This window comes from Prinia subflava, chromosome 20 (genome assembly GCF_021018805.1).
Source record: "Prinia subflava isolate CZ2003 ecotype Zambia chromosome 20, Cam_Psub_1.2, whole genome shotgun sequence".
NCBI lineage: Eukaryota > Metazoa > Chordata > Aves > Passeriformes > Cisticolidae > Prinia > Prinia subflava.
Window position 1 is genome coordinate 4,145,399 of NC_086266.1, and position 21,565 is coordinate 4,166,963.

At 36.7% G+C, this 21,565-nt stretch overlaps 1 protein-coding gene across 3 annotated transcripts in view; it reads left to right on the forward strand.

Annotated features, from left to right (window-relative positions):
- Positions 1-20,790, forward strand: part of LRCH2 (leucine rich repeats and calponin homology domain containing 2) — a 36,231-nt gene extending 15,441 nt beyond the window's left edge. Inside the window, exons 7-21 of one of the 3 annotated variants that reach the window (XM_063416600.1) lie at positions 64-151; positions 445-556; positions 858-955; positions 1,059-1,126; positions 1,356-1,460; positions 5,835-5,903; positions 7,204-7,252; positions 7,712-7,828; positions 9,503-9,547; positions 9,949-9,999; positions 10,847-10,904; positions 11,567-11,679; positions 12,790-12,927; positions 13,225-13,302; positions 14,427-20,790. In XM_063416600.1, the coding sequence (XP_063272670.1) occupies positions 64-151; positions 445-556; positions 858-955; positions 1,059-1,126; positions 1,356-1,460; positions 5,835-5,903; positions 7,204-7,252; positions 7,712-7,828; positions 9,503-9,547; positions 9,949-9,999; positions 10,847-10,904; positions 11,567-11,679; positions 12,790-12,927; positions 13,225-13,302; positions 14,427-14,546 (1,309 nt within the window). In that variant the 3' untranslated portion in view covers positions 14,547-20,790. Of the gene's footprint in view, positions 1-63; positions 152-444; positions 557-857; positions 956-1,058; positions 1,127-1,355; positions 1,461-5,834; positions 5,904-7,203; positions 7,253-7,711; positions 7,829-8,205; positions 9,482-9,502; positions 9,548-9,948; positions 10,000-10,846; positions 10,905-11,566; positions 11,680-12,789; positions 12,928-13,224; positions 13,303-14,426 lie in introns of those variants that run through there. The other 2 variants (XM_063416601.1, XM_063416602.1) reach the window with 2 other exon arrangements.
- The last annotated feature ends 775 nt before the right edge of the window (positions 20,791-21,565 follow it).

Below are 21,565 nucleotides of genomic sequence, written 5' to 3' on the forward strand. Positions count from 1 at the left end.
TGTGGAAACTACTGTTTGTTTCATTCTAATGTTGATTTTTTGTGTGTCATTTTTTTAATGTAGCATGGAGGACTTTTATCCCAATAAAAACCACGGACCAGACTCTGGCATTGGAAGTGATAATGGGGATAAAAGGTTGTCCACTACAGAAGTGAGTATTTTTGCACTGTTGAATGTGTAATTTCTAATTTTTTAGAACTTTTTCCTTTGTGTTTTATATCATTTGAGAAACACCTCAGTAAGTTGCATTTAAGATTCTTTGAGTATGTGTACAGCAGAGTTTAAATCCTTAGACTGCCATATCAGACACAAATTATTTATATATTTCTTTAACTTTTCTGGTTAAAGTTGATTCTAATTAATATGATATGATGAGAATATAGGAAATCATGTAATAATCCCATTTCCATGTCAGTTCTGTACTAAATGTGGGTGTCTTTGCAGCCATCTGATGATGATACAATCAGCCTTCACTCCCAGGTGTCAGAATCAACCAGGGAACAAACATTAAGGAGTGACAATCACGTCATGGGAAGTAAACTGGACCCACAGAAAGGTAACACCACTTGTGCATTTGTCATTGGAGGTAACAGAGGTACTTTGCTTAGGTATCTAATGTAAGAAAATGGACAAAATTAAAAGATCGTGTGTAGGTATTGTATTTTCATCAGTTCAGAAAACAATGTCATAATCACAACCAGAAAAAGCCTGAGAAAAAGGAAAAAAAATATTTCTAGCTTAAGAAGGCACAATTTTTATGTTTTATCTTTATCTGATATTTTTCATAAGTACTTCTTTCTCTCAGGAATAATTTTTAAATACTAATATCTTTCCTGTTCCTCATAAATCCTCCCTAGACCAGGAGACGTTTGACTACATCGATCCCAGCGCAGAGGAGGGAGCTCTTCCTGAGCAGGGAGATGCACAGATTGCCCCCCTGCTTTCCTATGTCAAGGTACCAGACACTGACAAAAGAAAAACTCTTCAGTAGCCTTGATTTTTTTCTTTTTTTTCCCCTTTAAATCAACTAATTGGGTTTTTTTTCCATTTTGTTGAAGGAACGAGGAAAAAATCCTGAGAAATCCCAGAAAATAGAACAAAATGAGGAGTGGGGAGATGAAAAAAGGTAAATCATCTTTATCTTTTTTCAGTAGGTTTTACTGGTAGTGACAGGGATGATAGTGGGGGTTTTTTAAGCTCCTTGCATATGGAGGAAAGAATTCTCATATTGAGCAGTGTGTTCCTGTTGGGCAGAGAATGAGCTCACAGGGAGCACTGCTGAGTTACTGCCATAATGAGCCATTTCTGCCTCTCCTCACTGAAATCAGACAGGTCACTAATGTTTAATTTTTCAGACTTCAGAAAGAACAGCTGCTGGCTGAAGATGATGATGAGCTCAAAGAAGTGACTGACTTGAGAAAAATAGCAGCTCAGTTGCTGCAGCAAGAACAAAAACACAGGTACAGCAATATTAGTTAAAATAACTTTTGTTACAATTAATTTATTCTTTAACCTCTCTTACACCCAAAAGCTTTTGACAGCTTATTTTGAGAACAGTTTTGTCCAGCTGCTAAAGAGTGAAGTGACAGCTTCTGTCAAGGTACCTGTCCTGTGTTTCTTGTCTGAATTACACAATCTCCCTACAGTTTGTTTGTGATTGGATATATTTATTCAAATACAGGCTAATTTAGGTGGTACTTCCTTCAGTCAATATCCCGTGGATTGAAGGGGAAATTTGTTTGAACATTATTCTGTCAAATGACAATATCTATGTATAAAAATAAATCATTTCAACTGCCTGCCTTTCTCTGCTTCATTATGGGCATCTCAGCAGAACAATTCTTGAAAAGGAGCCATGGAACAAGCAGCAGATTAAAGGAATTTAATAGAGCAAGTTAGCAACTGTGTAAAATGAACAGGAAGGAATAGCTGGAGTCACACAGAAGTGGCCAGGCTGGCACAGGAGCAGTTTCTGTTCTGTTCCTTTACCAAGCAGGCAAATGCTGCCAGGTACTGCAAGAGTCAGCACCTCTGAGAGGTGAAAGTTGTATTTAATAGTAGTTCATTAACAAATAGTTCCTAACACTCATTCAGGACCCCACACTAATGGATGTAAGTTCATACTAACTTAAGTACTATTTTCGTTTCTATCAAATTTCTGTGTAATTATGAGATTCTGCCACTTTGCTTTTAAGATGGTTGAAATACACATGAAGCCCTCAGAGAAACTGAGGGCTAAGAATGCCTAAGAATGGCAGGGTCTTAAAAATGCACCAGCATTTTATTTTAGGTAAATACAAGAGCAGTAGTGTGCATATGTGAAAGGTAAAATAGATTTTGCTTAGAACTCCAAGCCCTGCATTCATGATTTGGTTGTTGTTCACAGGGAGGGAAAAAATAAGAATGAAATCTTAATGCTGGTATATTCTCAGTACCAAAAGTACTGCAAATGAGGCCAAGAATGCATAATTATCTCCTATGAAGGAAGAGAGAATGAGGGTGTTTTCCTTATATTAGGTTTTTATATGATGGTTATTTATGTTGCATGAGGCTCTTGTTTGACTGTGTATTTCATGGTTATCTAATCATTTGAAATGCCAAGCCAGTCCTCTTCTGAAGTACTGCAACTTGAATTTTACTCGTCATATGTTGTTGTGTCTTAATGCAGTGGTCTTGCTAATTGTTCTGCTTTGTCTTGAATTATGCAGCTGTGCAATCTTAATAGTTGTTAAGTTTTACTTCTTAGTTTAGCATTTATATTTTAAAGTTTGCTTATGTATCTTTAGGTACATGAGCTCAAAATTACCTCTAATAGAGAATTTAGCCCTGATTTGGATGGGGTTTTTTAACCAGCAGTAAGAATATTATTTAGTATTTAGTGAGGATACTTCTGTGTTTATTTGTGGAAAATATGATCAGTCAGTGCACAGAATCCCCAGGGAAATTAAGCATCACAAAATAATTCCTTACTAATCACGCTTCTGTTTGTCCAGTGTATGTTTTTGTAATTTTATGCAGTCTCCTCTCCTTTTGCTTGCTATGCTAATGATTCCCTGTCCTCTCCCATCAACCTATCCTGCTTCCTCCTTCCGTCTTTGGCTTTGGTGTGCATGAAATGTGAATACAGACGGAGGCCACTAAGCTATAGAACTTCATTCAGTGAAAAGCTCTTCCAGAGGACCAGGGCGGCAGGACGTGCATCAAGGTATACAGAGCTCACATGGGGGCAGAGGAAATGCTCCTGGCCATTTCCTGAACAAAAACAGAGTTAAGGGGATTGGCTGAGTTAGCCTAAGGTGTTCTGTTATCAAAACCAGTTTGCAATGTGTTCTTCGTTGTTTAGGGTGAAATATTAATTAAGAAAAATATTTAATTAGTCAGTTCTCCAAAGAACACTGAGTCTAAACCTAAAAGCTTTTATTTTTCTTTAAGTATACAACCTCAGATGTAGTACCTCAGGCAAAGCGGTGCTTTTTGTTTGTTTGGTGTTTTTGTGTTGTTTGAGACTTTGGTTTTAAAGTGATCATTTTCGAGTTAGCATGACCAGAGATATTCTGTTTTGCATTTGACCCATGGTGGAAGTATTTGTAACATGCAAACCTCACCAGCAATATAAAATTGGAGTATGGTGCAGACTATAGTCAAACATTTAGGTGTTGAATCAATTGATTTCAGACTTTGTTACCTTAGAAATGGAAGCTCTGTAACTTAGTCTGGACACTCCTTGTCTTTTCCAAAGGACAGGAGGGTTTAGATTTTCATTGGTTCCAAATGAGCCTGTTTCAATTTCCATCAAAATTAAGTCTGGGTTCTTACATGGCAGCTGTGATTTCCTAAAACTCTCTAAATCCAGAAGAGCACAGCTTCAGTCACAAAGCAGGGGCAGATGTGAAGTCAGTGGACTGCTCTGAAACAAATTGAAAATAAATCAATGTCTCACTTTGTCTCACTGCACAGGACTTCTTGTGTCTTTTCACATTTTAGAGATTCAAAGTAGTACTTGCTTGTCTAAACTTGAAGATAGCTAACCTTAAAATTACACTACCATTGTTCACTTCATTTGTGGCTGTTAATCATTGCTACGTTTGCACAAATCTGAAAGTACAAGTGGCTGAGAAGAAATTCTGAAACTTGAGAAAATATTTTCTGAGATCACTGTTGGTCTTGCCATTGCCTTTTTCTCTCATCTGGTCAAGCACTTTGGAGTAGATGTTGTGCTTGTAGAATATATAAATATGTGGTGTTGGATAATTTAGATTTAAAGAATTGTGTGAGTTTTAGAACCCTTTCAGAGGGTTAGTTTGTGTGCTACCCCTGTAACAAAGGAATTGGTGTGATTTGTAGGAATCATAAGTAGGAAATGATTGCAGTTCTAGCACAGAGTCTAATTTTTTTTTTTTTTTTTTTTTTACTTATAGTTGTTTCTTGCTACAAAGTGTCACTGAATTTCTCATTGCTTTCACGTGAAGACAAAGCTAAATAGGGTTTTTGTTAAAAAGTCAAGACTTTAAAATAGCATGTTTATATTCTAGATTGATAACCCGTGCTCTGAATATTTTTTCTGGTTACACTTTTTTCAGGCTGTAGTATAAATTAATTCTGGAATTCCCCCTCAAAACTTAGTTTCTGAACACAAAATGCAGGAAGCAGCTGAGTGCAGCAGACTGAGTGCAGCAGACATTTACAGGCTTAACTTTTACAGGCTTTAACTTTTACGGACATTTACAGGTTTACAGGCTTAACTTCTCATAATCCCATTAAACTGAGGGTCACACAATGAGAGGTTTATACTGCAAATGAGATTACTGAGCTCAAAGTTATCACAGTAATCAGAGAAATTTGATTGAAAAATCATCTATCATTTAAACTTAATGACTGTGCTGCACTATGTAATGGTAAAGAAATGTAAAAGGGGCCTAACATTTTACTTTTCTTCCATTGAATGGTTGTGTTCTGATTCTTAATACATTTTAGTTCTCGATATAATTCTGTATAAACACACTTCCATCACACTTCTGCACATGAAATCAGTGTCAAAGTGTAATATTGGTACCTTCAAGAGTTCAGAATTTAAGTTCAAGGTGGTGCTTACTTGAAAACATTTAGTGTTAAGTGTTACTGGTAGTTTTGTTATTTTTAACACTTAAAACATCCATAATAGCTCGTATGATCTTCCTGTGCACACACACATGTGGTATTGGTTTGCTCTAGATGAAAACACCAATCTGAATCTCTGTAAGTTTAGCTTTTTTGGCTGTTTAGCATTTAGAAAAATGGAATTTCCATGAAATTCTGCATTAATTTTTTCATTTAGTTCTTAGCCTGTGTTTCTCAATTTTCCACCTCACCTGTTTACTTTTATTTCCTTTGTACTTGTGGTGTTTCCTTCTCAGTCACCTTCTCATGTGCCTCTCCTGACTGACTCTTTTGTGCTCACTCTGTCTTTTCTGGTGTGCTTTAGGTTGGTTATCTTCTGTCTTCTAATTTTAGTGAACAGTGGGGCCTTTTGTGTTGAGAGCAGCATGACTTTACACAGGTGTGAGATCAGTTGAAATTGTATCTATTTGGGGAGAAAAATAAAAGGAGACTTCATTTTGGTTTGAATTATCACCAAGTTTTGCTTCCTTAAAATACAGAACTTGAAATACTTCAAGAGCTGGAAATTATATTTAATGGAAGCAGGAATGGGCTTGGATTTCATGTGTACACACACATTTTAGTATTATTGAAGGTGCCACTTAATGTTTAAAACTTTTTTATTTACAGGAAATGTGATGCAGTGAAAGTGACATTTTCTAAGAAAATTGCTTTAAACACTTTTTTTTCCCCCCTAGGCTTCTTAATCATTCAGTTTCAGTAAACACAAGGAACAGGCCCAAGCAGCCAATGGAATCTGAAAAATGGTATTGATATATTTAAATGTATCCCAGCTTTCAGTCTTTTATTAGTTTCATTTTTGTTTATTGTGTCACTCATGCCATCTTCTGTCATAATGGTTTTAGCTCATGATGAAATTGGAGCTACAAGAGTAATCTATTCTTGAGCTTCTTTCTTTCAGATTAAAAACATAAGAATCTGTTCTTCAGAATATTTAGGATAGTTGATGTCATCCAGAAAGAAATTTGTAGATCTGATTATGGCAGCAATTAATTTCTGTTTCAGACCTGCACTCCCAGTGTGGAAGGTTGTACCTGCTCCCACAGGGGATGGAGCTGTGCAGGTCTCTTACCCTGAGTTACACAGAGTGGCACTGGAGCTGTGCTTGGGCATCTGAATTTTCCTCCTTGGAGGGCCTTTTGTGCTCTTAAGAGCTGTTGGAAAAGCTTTGCTGGGAGTTCAGCAACCCCTTTATTGTTTGTGGAGGAGATGTTACTGAGGAAGCCACTGTCTGCTGGAACTGTAGGCTTAGAAAAAGCTTAGGCTTTTTCTTTGAATTAAAAAAAAGCAGAACACCCACACACACAAAAAAAGCAAAAAAATCCCCCCCCAGAAACCATCAATAATCAAAAATACCCCAAGCCTTGTCCTTAGGGAATTGGGAAATGTCCAGGCCCCAGTTTGGGGAGAAAAAAGCTGTAACTGCTGGTGGTGCTGGATAGCAGTGGGGTGGGAATGGCTCTCTGCAGCTCAGGGGAGCATCTTGAGCCACTCCAGCTCCTTCAGTGACACCTCCTTTCCTGCCTGTGTCCCCTCCCTGTGTCCCTGTGGCTTTGCACACCTGTCCTGTGCTTGTGTGACTCGTGCTGCAGCTGCTACCTGGAACTTTCCAGGCCTTGCACAGGTTCTTCTCCATGAGTCGCTGTCACCTATTCAAGTCTACACCTTTGTCTTAGTCTACACTTCTTTATTATAGGGTGATCTAGGAAGAATTAAATTTGCCTTTTCCTTTTTTTGTTAATGAAACAGGCAGTTCTGACACTTAAAACCAAAACAAACTAAAAAGTCAAAAGAAGTTTGATCTGAATAAAGTACTGTAGTGTGCATGGTCTATTGTCATGTTATGTAAAAGGAGAGTGATATATTTCAGATTTTAATTAAGTGGTCAGTCACATTGTGGCATCTTATACAGATGGCCAAAAAATACTGTAGTGCTGTGGAGAAGCCACTTTTTAAGTGTTCACTTTTTTGATATTGTCAAGTAAGTTGTTGTAAAGTACACAAAACAGTGGTGTGCTTCATAATGCCTTTCATCTTACTTTTTAGTGTCTCAGCAAATGAAGTGAATTCCCCAGTGTCCCCGTACAGCTGGCAGGTAAATATTCAAATGTAAATGTGGCTTTGTATTTGAGTGATTTTGTTGTTTCCTTGATTTTTTCTCTATGGCAGAAAACTTTTATGCATTCATATGGTTGCTTACACACATAGTTCCTGAAGGTGTCTTAATTGTGGTGAAAAATATGAACCCTTTGGAGATCTTACACCTCAATTTGACTTGTTTGTGATTGAGACCTTTTGTTTTAAAAGCACATAGTACCAGCTTTAAGGTCTTGAAACTAATGAGGCATAAATTTTACTTTCTTTGGTTTAGTATTTCTTTCCATATAAAGGTGTTCATATGGAATAATAACAATTATATCATAATTACTAACTTTCAGGTCCTAAATCTAGATTGGGGCAGGCAAACAATTAACAATTGCAGTTCATAATAATTTGTGCTAATACACAAGAAGTATGTTTACATTTTACACAGAAGTATTTCTGACCATTACAGCCACTGGAAAACCAGAAGGATTCAGTGGATGAGCAGCACTGGCCAGAAACACAGCCAGTAATCTGGCAGAATGAAGAAAGAAGGAGAAGTAAACAAATTAGAAAAGAGTATTTCAAGGTAATGGGGGGATTGAGGGTGGGTGACACTTTTTTTTAATAAGAGCAGAAGAAACTTTAAGTAAAGGTAAATCCTCAAAGGTTTTGATGCTTTTAAGTTTGCATGTAACAGATATATTTTTTTGACTCTTTTGATTAACATATTATATGTTTATTTAGGATAATTGGAGGGTGCAGGGAAATCAAGAGGAAAAAAATTGATCAAAGATTGTGTTTATTCTTTAAATAAAAGAAAGTAATTCATTGTTGTTTTCTGGCAAAACAAAAAACTAATCTTGTCATTGGTCCTCCACAATCTATTTGGAGGGATTTTTATTTAGCTATTTCTGTATTTATTTTTAGTGCAAAGAAAATATCCACTGTCCCTTTTTTTTGCAGCATGGTTCTAGGAATGATTTGTGCCTTTTGGGTCTCATGGCATTGATTTGCATTACAGAAGGAAAGTTTTCCCCGTGTTCCCTTGCTGCTGCAGTGTGCACCCTCAGTCAGCAGGTGCCAGTGTCTGCTTTCTGCAGAGCTGAGGGAAGTTCTAGCAGCATTGGGTAGACAATTTCTCTACATAGCCCAAAACAGTTTGTTTTGGGCTATGTAGGGAAATAGGAGAGTTCTGAGCAGTGCTAGGTTGAATTAAAATTAAATTTGTCACTTATGAAATTAGTTTCTTGGGTCTTTGTCATCAAACATCTTTGGGAAATGCCAGGGGACTTCAAAGAAATTAAATTCTTGGGAGAACAGAGCATGCCTTACAGCTCAGATACATTGTTGTGATTACAAAAGCCTTCTTTTTTTTTTTTTTTCCTGAAGAGATTATGGAGTTGTATCCTCTTTCCAGGGTTTTCATCCTGAAATTAATTTTTTCCTGTGGCATCAGAGGAGAAAGAGAGAGAAACTTCTAAGTAATGCAGAGTTCAGTTGTTTGCCTGGTTGAAGAGCTGAGTAGAAAGTGGTTCCTCAGAACAACCAGTCAGTTGTGTCAATTTTGTAGTGATGATGTTTTTAATTTGGTCTGCACGGGGCTTTTCCTAAAAGTTTACTTCTTAGTACACTTGATCTGTAGACAATGAAATACATTTATTTTTTTCAATACCACTTTTGTAATGTTTTTTTTCTTCAATTCCTGCTTAATTTCCTCTACTTTTAGCATAGTGAGGGAAGTGGGACAGTGATGAAGCAACACACAACAAGTCAGACAGACCTGTGGGAAAAACATTGTCTTAAATCCATAAAAAGATGTGATCAGACTTTGAAGTTTTAAAGGCAACCTTCTTTAATTGAGTTTTTTACGTCAAGATCCTGAAGTATCAGCAATCTTAGTTACATAAAATGTTACAAAAGTAGCTCTCACAGGTTGCACAATTTTTTTCTAAGAAATGATGCTTCATGTTGGCAGTTAAGATCTTTTCACTTGGATGAGCTGTCACATGCACAGTTCACATTGTACAAGTGTTTAGTTATAAAATGTGCTTATCTCTTCAACCAATGAAGATCTTGTCTCGCCTAGAAATGTCATGTTCTTTTCTGGTTTGTTTCTTTTTTGCTCCTTTGTTTCTGTAACGTGGCTTTTTTCCTCAGCAGCTTCATCAGTAATAAGTAATATCTGAGTGAAAGCAAGCCTTTTAGTTCAAATGAAAACCATGCTTTTCGTTTTAAAGTAATAATTGTGTGTGTTTTGCAGTATAAGTCTTCCAGAAAGAGTTCAAGTGGAAATGAAAATGATGAGGTGAGATGTAGTAATTACGTGAAACACTAAGAAATAAATTTATTCTCTTGTCTTTTTTGAACAAATTAATTTTGCTTTCCAAAGCCATAGCAGAAATAATTATTATACTCCTTTATTTGAAAAAAAATATGATCATGATTGCCTGCTAGGGAACAGTAGGACATTTGCTTGCTTTGGTAATAGCAAAATTAATTCACCTGTCAAGCAGAGGTGATGTAAAACTAATATTTGACCTAAACAGCGAACAGTGGTTCCTTGCCTTACATATTTTAAAATTTAGTTGCTGCCAGTTGGTAGCATACTTGACAAATGTTACGTGTCCTGTGTATTTCATAATTTCATGTTTCTTGTTAAATCACCATTTTCATTTTTATAATTTCATCTCTTTGATTTCTTTTTAGCAAGACAGTGATAATACTAATGTGTCCCCACAGTCTCCTGTGTCGTCTGAGGTACAAGTTTGTGGGTTTGTTTTTCATTCAACAAACATTTCTTTGTGTTCATTGCTGTCACCAGGTTTTTATGCAGATACAAGGCTGTAAGTTTCCTTTGAAATTACAATTAGAAGTATTTCATCATAATAAAAATTCAAAAAGAGATAGAAACTAGAGACAGATATTGCAACTTGTTTTACCTCTGCAACTCTGACCTCCCCTAGAGTTCTTTTTGACTGATGTGAGGAAAGGTGCATTGTTTTGTCTCCATTATCTTTCCTAATGAAAATACTAATGAAACAAAAATCAGATTTGCCATATTTGATAGGCCTTCCTATGCCCTGCTCTTCAGGGCACATAGTCACTGAGAGAATTTGAATTTTATGGTTTAGTACTTTATACATCCCCAGGAACCCAAAGGTGGAAGGAAACAAGGCTATTTCAAATACATACCAAGATATCAAGTGCATTTCTCTTTTCAGATGGTGAAATGAGAAAAACCTGGTCTTCATAGTTGGAAATAGATTTTTCTTAAGAAATGTTTTGATGCTAAACATTGGGAGAATATTTGCATCTGCTCACAGCTGGCATAAACTGTTCACAAAATGGTTTGCAGCAGTTGGAAATATTTTGCAGTAGATCTTAGATAATGTGGTGCTGCTTTTCTTTCTCATTATGACAGTTTTATCTGTATGTAGTAAGGCTACATTCATTCAATTTATTTTATATTGTCCTCTTCAAAAGACTTCTACAGTTTAGCAGAAGGACTCTCCTTAGGCAAGAATAATTGAAACAGTATCTTGATGGGAACAAAAGTTGTTTCTTTTAATGAGTGGAAGAAAACTGACTTCATCTCTTTTAACAGGATTATGAAAGGACAGACAGTAACACTCATGGTCCATTTGGTCTCAAACCGAGGTCAGGTAAGCTGCTGTTCTCTGTTACAGTGTTTATTTCCCAGGCTGCAGGAGGCAGTGAGCACAGCAGATGTCACAGTGCAGCAGTTACTCAGTTACTTATCACTGCTTAGTACTGGGAAAGGCACACACAGCTGCTTTGGCAAAAAAATAACTGGAAACTCCTCAAGTTGCAGAGAGATTTGTTTGGGGTTTTTTTTTGGGGGGGTTGTTTATTTTTTTGAAGTTTTTTTCCCCACTCCTTTATTTTCTGCATACTTGGTCACTGTCAAAGAACATGGAAACAGTACACAGTTGTTCTTAAAGTTTGATGGCTTAAAGGCTTTATACTTGATTAAAATTAAAACACAGTGCAAATACTTTCAAAGCTAGATTGAGATTCTTGAGGAAGTGCAGATGGAGTTGCATGTCCCATACTGATACTCCAATACTGAAGTCAGTTCAATCTCCATATTTTCTAATTATCCATTTACACTTGAATAAAATTATCTCTGCATTTTATTTGAAAGGTGTTTCATAGGCAGCATCTTTTCTAGCAGGATGCATAAATATATTTGTTCTTAAAAGTTCTGCAGTTTTTTACTGTATTTTATCCTCACTTATAGATCTTTAGTTTTTGAATGTTTTCCATCTGAACTGTGCTGACTGACCTCCCTCATGTGTGACAGCTTTCAGCCGTGCCTCACGCCAGGACTATGGAGCAGTGGATCCTGGCTTTACCATGAGGAGGAAAATGGAACATTTGAGGGAAGAAAGGGAACAAATCAGACAGCTCCGCAGTGTAGGTACCATCACTCACTGTATGCACTGTGTTTAGTTTGCTCTGGACCACAATTTAAATTTTCATTTTAAAGGCCTCCAAATTGTTGTACATGGGCATCCCTGTAGTGGAATTCTTCCTAAGGAATTTCATGTAGCAGGCTCCACTGGTACTTGTTTAAATCCAACCAAAATACCAACTGGGAATTAGTTGGGGTTCTGTTCTTTCTCAAACACAAAGTGAAATGATTTTTTTTCCTGAGGTTTTAAATTTTCCTAGGGAAATATGCCACTTTTACAATAGATCTGCTTGTGTTTGCTATTGTTTGACCTGAAATCTGAAGAAAAATGTTTATTGTTTTCTAAATGGCCAAATTCTTTTTGAGTGAAAAAAGTTGCTACAGTTACAGAATCCTGAATGGGATCTACATTTCAGATTTCCAGTAAATTGGTTTTTGTGTAGCTGTGCTTTCAAGGCATTTAGTGGTTAGAGTTAACTAAATCATAGCTGCTCTGCTTTTCCGGGCAGTGCTGATTTGTGGTGTGACTTCTGTGTTATTTTTGTCTGGTTCATTTCCTGAGCAGTGAATTCTTGTTGTGGAGTGGGAAAAATCATTGTTTGCCACACAAGAGTGGGCCCTTGGCCACCCCAGCTTAACTTTAATCTGTACAAATAGCCTTTCCCACAACTGTTTTCCCTTCTTTTATTTTTCCTGCTTCTCATAAAATCCTGTGTGGTTTCAGCTGACAGATTCTGCCCACTAAGCACTGATGACATATTCAGCACAGCACTTGTGTCCTTAAGTTCTGTACTTTCCTGTTCTCAGTCCCTTGTATGGGCTTGAGAGCTGTGTATTCTGCTCACTGATGGCAGAATGCCTTAATTTGTTGTTGTGTCATTTTAAAAAAACCCACAAAATAACACAAAACACAAGAAAAACCCAACAATACAAACAAAAGGAACACAGGGTCTCCAGGGAGAAAAAGGATGTTTATACCGACTAAAGTGTAAATTTATTCTGTTTACTTCACTTTGAGCACTAAAATGTTCCTACATGCTTTAAAATACCCTGGATTTAAAATGAGAAATTAGCTAATGTTGAGAGTAACTCACTTATAGCCTTTTTCCTAGAATCTTGAGTCCAGGTTGAAGGTAATTTTGCCAGATGACATTGGAGCAGCGTTGATGGATGGGGTGGTTCTTTGCCATTTAGCCAACCACATAAGGCCACGTTCTGTTGCCAGCATTCACGTCCCATCGCCAGCAGTGGTAAGGCAGAAATCATTTATCTCATTTTTGGTGCATCTCACATGAAAACAAGCTTTTGATTTTCAATACCAAAACACTGTGACTCATGTTTACTGCATTAATCTGGTACATTACTCACTTGGGTTTTTTTAGAGGAAGCATTAAACGAGGCTCAGAAGTTTAGTTTAAGAGTTATTTTCTTCATACTGAGTCCTCATAGAATGTGCTTTGTGTTTTAGTAACTGTCAGTGAATTTACATCAGAAATACACACTCCTTCATCAATGTCTGATGAAGATCTAATATCCTGTCTCCACAGCCTAAACTCAGCATGGCAAAGTGCCGAAGAAACGTTGAAAACTTTCTTGATGCTTGTAAAAAACTGGGTGTTCCACAGGTACAGTAATTTCTTGATTGATTTATTAATAACCACAGAAAACATCAGCAAATACTGAGTTTGGGGGGTTAGGGGGGCTTTGTTTAGGAAGCAGTAGTGATTATGACACTGACCAGAGAACTTGAAGATCTGAAGAGAAATTCCATTCCAGGCTTGTGGGGTGAACTTGAGGAAGCTACTTTATGGATTTCTAGTCAGTTCTTGATAGTAAAAATAGCACTGACCTCCTTGTAAAATACCTTGTAATCTAAACAGAGGAATGGACTTGAGAGGGTGATGTTTTGTTACTTGAAAGTCTTGAGTTTAGCAGCTCACTTTGGCATGAATCCCATCTGCCTAGGAAATACCCTGCACTTACAGAAGTCTGTAGCCTGAATGATTGGCTGTCTTTTTTAGCATGGCTGTGGTTCCACCCGTTACTTGTGCTTTTGTTGCCCAAGTTTATCCTCTTACTTCTTTTTACGAGGGGAAAAAACCTAAAAATTCAATCATTTCCTGCATATTATGAGAGAAAAAAAAATCCCTTAATCTTCTTTAGTGCAAGAAAAAAATTAGTTGATAGCTTCAGAAGGTGGTTTGCTGCTCTGCCATAACTTCTGTCTCATGTGGAGCCACAGGCCACTCAGAAGCTGGAGGTGCTGAGATTTGCCTCGTGAATTATTTGTAACACAGCTGGCAGTTGGGAAGATTGTTCAGCTTGTGCTGGATTTTGAGACTGAGTGGTGACTTTCTTGGAGAATGGTTCATTATTGAGTCTATCAGCACTAAGTTAGCCCAAGGGAGGGATTGATAATAAGCCTGCAAAATAGGAAGGGGAAGGAAGGCCACTGAGCCAACAGCACCCACCAGCTTGTTTTCTTACTCTGCTGATGAAAAGAAAGTCCTTTACTTTATGAATTTAGCGGTCTTTTATGTATCTCCTGACACTGTCATAGTTTCACACTTTAAACAGATTATAACCATGACAAGTTCCTGCCCATTCTGTCGCTGTAGAGAGCCACATGTGACATTTAAGGCCAAAGGTGTTTTCTCTGCAAGTGTCTTCCTGACATTTAGAGAATGTTTGTTCCCCTCTCTGGGGACAAAGGCACGGAGCTGGTTAAATGTCCTGTGTTCTTTTGCAGGAGAGACTTTGCTTGCCTCATCACATTCTGGAGGAGAGGGGTCTGGTGAAGGTTGGCCTCACAGTTCAAGCTCTGCTTGAGTTGCCTGCGTTGAAAGTGTCCCAGCTTTCTTCCATGTGACACAGCTTCCTTTGCTCTGGGGCACTTCAGCCTCCCACACAGGAACAGCCAAGCCATCAAAAACTAAAACCTGTCCAGATGCTGTAGAGAGCCTTACTTTGGAGCTGTGTGTGAAAACCTTGGAGTCAGTTCACAGTTAAAAGAACATAACCATGCTCTTTTTATTTTTTTCTTTTATAATTGGATATACAAAGAGAATGTGGCAGCATCAGGTTCTCTTTCTAGTTAAGTTAAAAGCTGCCATTTAACATCTCAGTGTTGGAGTTAAATGCTGGATTTCTTTTTTTACATTGAAAATGTTGTTTGAGTTACTTTGAAAGTACAAAGCACACCCCCCATCACTTTAATTTTTTGAGTCAATCATTTGATTTAAAGATAAGACAAAAATGTAGCGATGCTATGATGGTAAAAACGTGAGCAACTGATCACTTGTAATCCCCTTTCACCCTCTGAAAGCTTAATATTTGAGTTCTTTGTTTTTTGCACTCCTGATTGTAACTTACGCACTTCTAACGTTGCCAGTATTGAGTCTGAGTGTCTGGTGATTACACAGAACAGGATACAGTGAGAAAAGGACACACTTTATTGAGTTTTTCCAGTCTTCTAGGTTGGTGCCAAATATTTTTTTTCAGTTGTACTGTAGATTGTTTACCTGTGAAGTGCCTGTGTAATTGATAACTCTTAATAGTCTTAAACATTTTTGAAATTTGTTTAAAATAGATAAAATGGAAATTTTTTAATATTTTAATAGTTTTTTTGTAAAATCAGTATGTGAAGATTTAAGTAATACTTCACATTTTTGATGTTGGGTGTTTTAAGTTTGTTGCACAATTTAATTGGTTATTTGTTGTCTGATAATTAGAAAATACTGTAAATACTTTTTATTTATGATATTTAATTTGATAATACCTAATTACTTTTGGTTTAATGTATTGTTGGACAAAAACAACTACTTTTGTCTACTTTTCTTTGTTTGGGACAAACAAATACACATGATGAATAAGACATGAGGACTAGTGATTCATACAGAGTAATTTAGGACATTTTGATAAAACTGCCAAAATCTCAGGTTTACGCTGTGATGTTCAGGATTTTGTGTAATTGCTCCTGATCTCACAATACATTTTTACAACAGGTATATCCATAATTTAGCTGGGGAGTATCAGTGTTTATCTTTTTGGTGTTTGCAGGGTTTATTGTGTAATTTCCATGAGTGTGGCATTAGCACACAGGTCAGGTTGTACAGAGGTCACTGTGCTGAGACATTCGATCGATTGAGAAATGGGGAAATGAAATATTTCCACTGTGGTGGTTTTTTGAAACTCCTGAGTTCATGTATTTGTTTGCTTCTGCACAAATTCTTGATGTTTTGAGAAAACCATACACAGTTGAGTTATTCTCTAAACAAGCTGCAAATAACTTCGTAGTTTTGGTAGTAGATCTGTTTGTATTAGTTTGTTCTTTGTGAATAGGTAGCTCAATTAAAAAAAAAGTTTTTACTGCCACAGATTTTCTATTTCAGGCTAAGTTATTTTCAGTTGAGGGATATGTTTGCCAAGCATGTGACAAGATTTGATTCTGTTCTTTCCAATTGATCAAGACCCCTTGTAAGATAATTCTTAAAAGAATGAGGGAGGAGTGTCTATTCCTTCTACCATAGTCCTTATAGGCAATAGCTGACAGGAAAAAATAACCTTTTTCTGTTGATAAGTTTAAAAATACCATTTATTTTTAAATGCGTTGGAATAAGTTAGTGTACATGTAATAGTTAAAATCCATTATTGTTCATATAGTGTTGTCTTAAACCACAGCTTATGAAGAGGCTGGTGTATAAATTAATTTGCAAAGTCCTAGATAAAAATCTTAGGTTAGAGAAATATGTGTTTAAGGTAACTGGACTGCTTTGACATTTGAAATATCGTATTTCAAATCGATCTCTAATTGGTTCCTGTATCTCTTCTTAAGGGTTATTTTAACAACTTCAGTCTCTGCTTTCATTAAAGGCACTATCTGCAAAGTCATGCAAAAACTAATGAAAAAGTTATAATTCACTAAGCAAAATGCTTGCCTGCTCCATTTAAAAAACCCAGCCCCTCAAAGAGAAAAAGTCCTTGTCCTTCATTTCACTGTCGTTCTACCAGAGCAAAGTTCTAGTTCAGCATTAGCCATGGAAGTATTAACTAGAAATTGTCACTTTGAGTTATCTAAAAACTAAACTCCACTGCTGTTTCATTGTCATATTTAAAAACATTTTCTGATCTGAAGGTAACATTTTTCGTTCTTGAACTGATTTTATTAAGTTACATCACAGTTCAGTTAAATTATAAAGTGTAAACATTAAGAGTTCCCTTGATGTAGTATGGTAGGTGCTCACTTCTTAGGGGTTTTCCAAACTCCTGAGTAAGTTGAAAACGAGATCTGAAACTTATGTACTCATTTTAAACTGAAAACTATTAAAACAACTTCTTTTTAATTTTCTCTTTTAGTACTCTGCAGTTCTTCCCTGCAGACTTGCTAGCAGCAGTCTTGCTTTGCCATTCCTTGGAAATTACAATGGCTTCTTGCTTATGGGGAAGGATAATCAAGATTCTTCCAAGGCTTCCCTTTTAGCAAAGATTAAAGCCTTCAAGTACCCTTAGGAGCAGTCTGAGAAAAGATCCACTTTGCTTGGGTGAATCTTTTCCTCATCTCTAACTGCTTTTACAAATAATAATAATAATCTAAAGCCTTGCTAACATTGGCTTGTACCCATTGTGATTTCCTTAAGAACAATTTCAAAAATTATGCTAAAAAGATTTGATTTTTAAGTTTTCATTTCCACGTAGCCTGTGAAATAGTTGTGTCTTCTCTGTACAAGAATTTGCATACTCCACTTCTTTCTCCCTTTCCTTTTGATTCTCAGCATTTTACTGATTTTTGTTCATTCTCAGATCTGGTGCATTCATGTTATTGGTTACTCTGGGCCACTTTATTCCTTCCTCTTTAATTTTTTTAAGGAGTTGTTCCAGTGGCAGTGGTGAACTCCCTTGATTCCAGAATCCTTGCTGCAAACATTTCCAGTGTTTGAGATTCCCATTTTCCATTTTGTTTAGGATGTGATGCCATTACACAGTACTTGATACAGCTGATAGGGTAGTTAAAAACAGAGGCTGCTCAGTTCCTGCTGCACTTGTTCTGTTTTCACTTACAACATGAAGAAAAGTCAACATTAAAAGCTTTGGGAAGGTGCTTTAAGTTTTCCTAATAAACTTTGCAATAATATGGTGTGAACTGTAAATTACAGAGTGGATCAGCATAGTGGCAGGGCCTCTGGCCTTGTGCACTTTTTGTGTTTTATGTCACACATGACTGATCTTTCCCTTGAGCAATAATGTCCCAGATATGGTGAGGTCTTACAGCAGTGACAGTAAAATCATCCTTGTGAGGTGTGGTGTCTTCCCAGAGAGTGTCTCAGAAATGCTTTAAATCTGCAGCACTGCTGGGGATGCAGAAACTACCCAGACCTGCATCTTCCAAAATCAGCCAACAACTATGAGCATAAAATAGAGAGGAATGGATTTGAAACAATAAACCACTGACACAAATCATAAGATTTAAAAAGAAACAGAGCAACAAAAAAACCACTAGGCTTTACTGAAGTCAAGGCAGCTTTTACCCTTGTCTTCAGTAGATTCTCACCTTTTTGATTTGTGGAATGCCTGAGCTGGAGACCGTGGCAAACGTGGCTTAAACTTGTTTGACACTAGCAAACTTTAGAGTGAGACTCTTGACTGAAGTAGTCACCTCTGGTAAATCAAATGTTATAAAATGTTACGTGGATTCATTTAGTAAAACTTTTCTGATAAGCCAAACCAGTGTTTAGATGGTAGGAAAATTTAGGTTGAAGTGAGGTGGGAAGGTGTGTTACCTCAATAAAATTGTAGGTGAGGACAATTAGGTTTTTATTGCACTAAAAACTTTATTTCAAATACCATTTCATTTAGTGGCAGTTTCCTCAGATTTTGACGTAAATCTGTAGCCAAATCCAAACAAAAATGAGGACATCTATTTTCACTAAATGGAACTTCATGTGTCATGTTGGCACTGAAGAGAAGGACAAAGTTCTGGCACTTCTTCCTTTTGCTAATTTCTTAAATGTTTATTTGAAAGGCATTTTCATTTCATTTTTTCATTTCAAATGAAAGCAACCTGTGGGAGTTTTTAGCACTTCTGCAGATAGGAGATGTGGTTTGGTATTGGCAAATCAAATTTCACTTTTCCCTCACCAAGTCAAGCTGTGTTTCTGTTAGAGGATCTCTGCTCGAAAAGCAAAAGCCAATACACCCCAACACACACAAATTTGGAATTTAAACAATGTTGTTAAGCAATGGGAAAGGCAAAGTAGAGTTGTCCAAGCAGAGAGTGCAAACAGTATTGCTGGGTTCACTTACAGACAGAGGGAAAGGTGAACTGTCCATTCTTAATGGGCAATGTTATGGTACACATTTGTTTTGTAAAATATGAAGATAATTTTCTCTTTTCCTGTGAAGAAAACTTGTGCTGATCTTCACTGCTTCAATAGTGAATATATGTGATTAATTACATTTTAGTTTAAACTTGCCACTGCACAGGAGCAGTCCTGGCTCCTGGTTTTGTTACACAATAAAATGCCCTTTGCTTTATTTGTTGTTAAGTATTTCACATGGTACCATTTTGGCAACCTATGATCTTAAAATTGTTGTTATATGAAGTGTTTGTTGCCTCTTTGGGTTTGACCATTATTTTTTCAGCATGAAAGGCAAAGGGCAGCAAAATTGCTGCAAGCCACTTGGCCAGTTTCTAGGGAAGGAACACCAGTTATCATAAAATGACATCTAATCAATCACTTTTAGTTCAAATTATAAATAGCCAATTGCATTTTCAAAAAAGAATATTCAGAGTGATTTTTACATTTTAGAATCCTAATCTTGAAACAAGCATAAACCTAATTTTTTTTTCCGTAGCTACTCTAGTATCTTAGCAAATTCTAAAGGAGAAGAGTAGCTCAGACTGACAGCAGATTTAATTGTTTGGGAAAAATTTTGATTTTGGCAGTGTTAAATTTGCAGTTGAACTTGATCCATTTAAAGTCTTTTGTACCCTAAATAAGTCTGTGATTGTAAGGCTTCAGTGAGACCAGAATTTCCCTCCAGAGTTTTGTAACTCAGTTACTGAATAAAGTCAGTCATTTAAGATAAATTCTTGGCACTAAGGAGGATTTCCTCATTTCATTCAACGTCATGTGAAACAAGGCAAACCTAATTTTTTTCCATCATAGTTTTATAAAGACAGATTGTGAAATCGAGAATATTCAGAAATACCACAAGAATCACTTTTATGCTTTGTTTCATTTTAAAATGAGCGGACCAGTGAAATATTTCCAAAATTCCTCTTCTTTGTGTAGGGTTTGCTCAGGCCATACCCAGCACAGGAACTCGCAGTAACTGTTCAGTATGAATACATAGTAATAATTAATAATTTATAATTAATAATTAACGAGCTGTGCAGGACTGTGCTCCTCACATGCAGCTGCTGCAGCTGCCCTTGGCCTGGCAGCAGCAATGCAAGGCTGGGGTTCCCAGGGGGTAAAAAAGAGTGGGTTGGTGGAACACACTGGGAATAATGTGAATAATTCTTGCTGTTACGGAATGTCTAGAACAATGAAAATGTCGTTGCTTTACGATCCTCATTCAGTTGGTATTCAGTTATTTAGTTTTGTAACTTGTGGTTATAAAACTCAAAAGATGCAATGTCACCAAATGGTCAACATGTAAATGTGTGCAGGATGTGGCAAAAGTAGTGCTGAGGGCACAGCAGGAGAGTGATCATTCAAAATAGATGCTCAAATTGTGTATATACTTGGAAAACTTTTGATAGTGCTTTTCCATTGATTTTGCATTTCATGTTCTTGTAAAGTGCATCTTTCATACTTTTGAAGATTGTCTACTTGTACTATACTGTATTAAGCCTTTTTTCAGGATTTCCATTATTGCTGGAGCTTCCAACATACATGTTTCTTTCAAAAAATGTTCTTACTGGTTTTGGTTTTTTTTTGTAAATAGTGTTTTGTATTAAATTTGCATGAATGAAACCCACATTTTCAAAACCAGTGTACATACGCTGTGTATAAAATACAAACTGTTTCATAATTTTCATGTAGTCAAGTTATTCAATTTGATTTCATTTCAGTTTTTATATTTGTAGTAAATAATGAGAATTTGTTGTATGTTCTCTCAAATGTCTGTGTTGTCATTTTGATAGATAAGTGACATGCCTCAGTATGTCAGGAAATACATCCTGTGACAAACAAAGGCAAAGCTGATCCTGGTTCAGGGAAGCAGGACACACCCACATGTAAAGTTTTGTTGGAAATTCAGTTTTGACCAACAGTGGTGAGAATATAAGAGGATCAAGATGCCCTCACTTGTAGCAATCTTTATACATTTACACACTTCCCTCTGAAAATCACCCCATAAGGTTATGACATTCCAGATAGACAGGTATAAATTCACAAGCTGATGCTGTGTTCTTCATTTCATCCACTCCCTTTAGATCTCCAAAATCTCCAGCTCTCAGAAAGAGAAGGCAAAGCTACAGCCAACACTATTTCCTAGAAGAAGCTTCCAAGTGCATGAACTTCTGAAGAATACTTAATAAGACAAACCCTCCCACACTCCCTGTGTTCTCCAGGCCCCAAGAAACAGAAGCAAAAGAAAGCAGGATTAGCTCTGTAAACTCTCAGGGGTATAATTTAGAAATAGATAAGTAGGGCTGAATTCAGTTCCAAATAATGTTTATATGAAAACTCCTCTCCACGAAGCACTGGCTGATGTGTCTAGCTTGCACTTTTCACTGTGTACTGAAATGGTCAGAGCATTCTGTTCTTTCTCCAGTGAGGACAGTGATCATTTTGTAATTTTTGGCTCTAGCAACATAAACTTCTATTTCCCAGGAATATTAGTTTAAATGATGGCTGTCTTTTTTTTTTTTTTTTTTCTTTC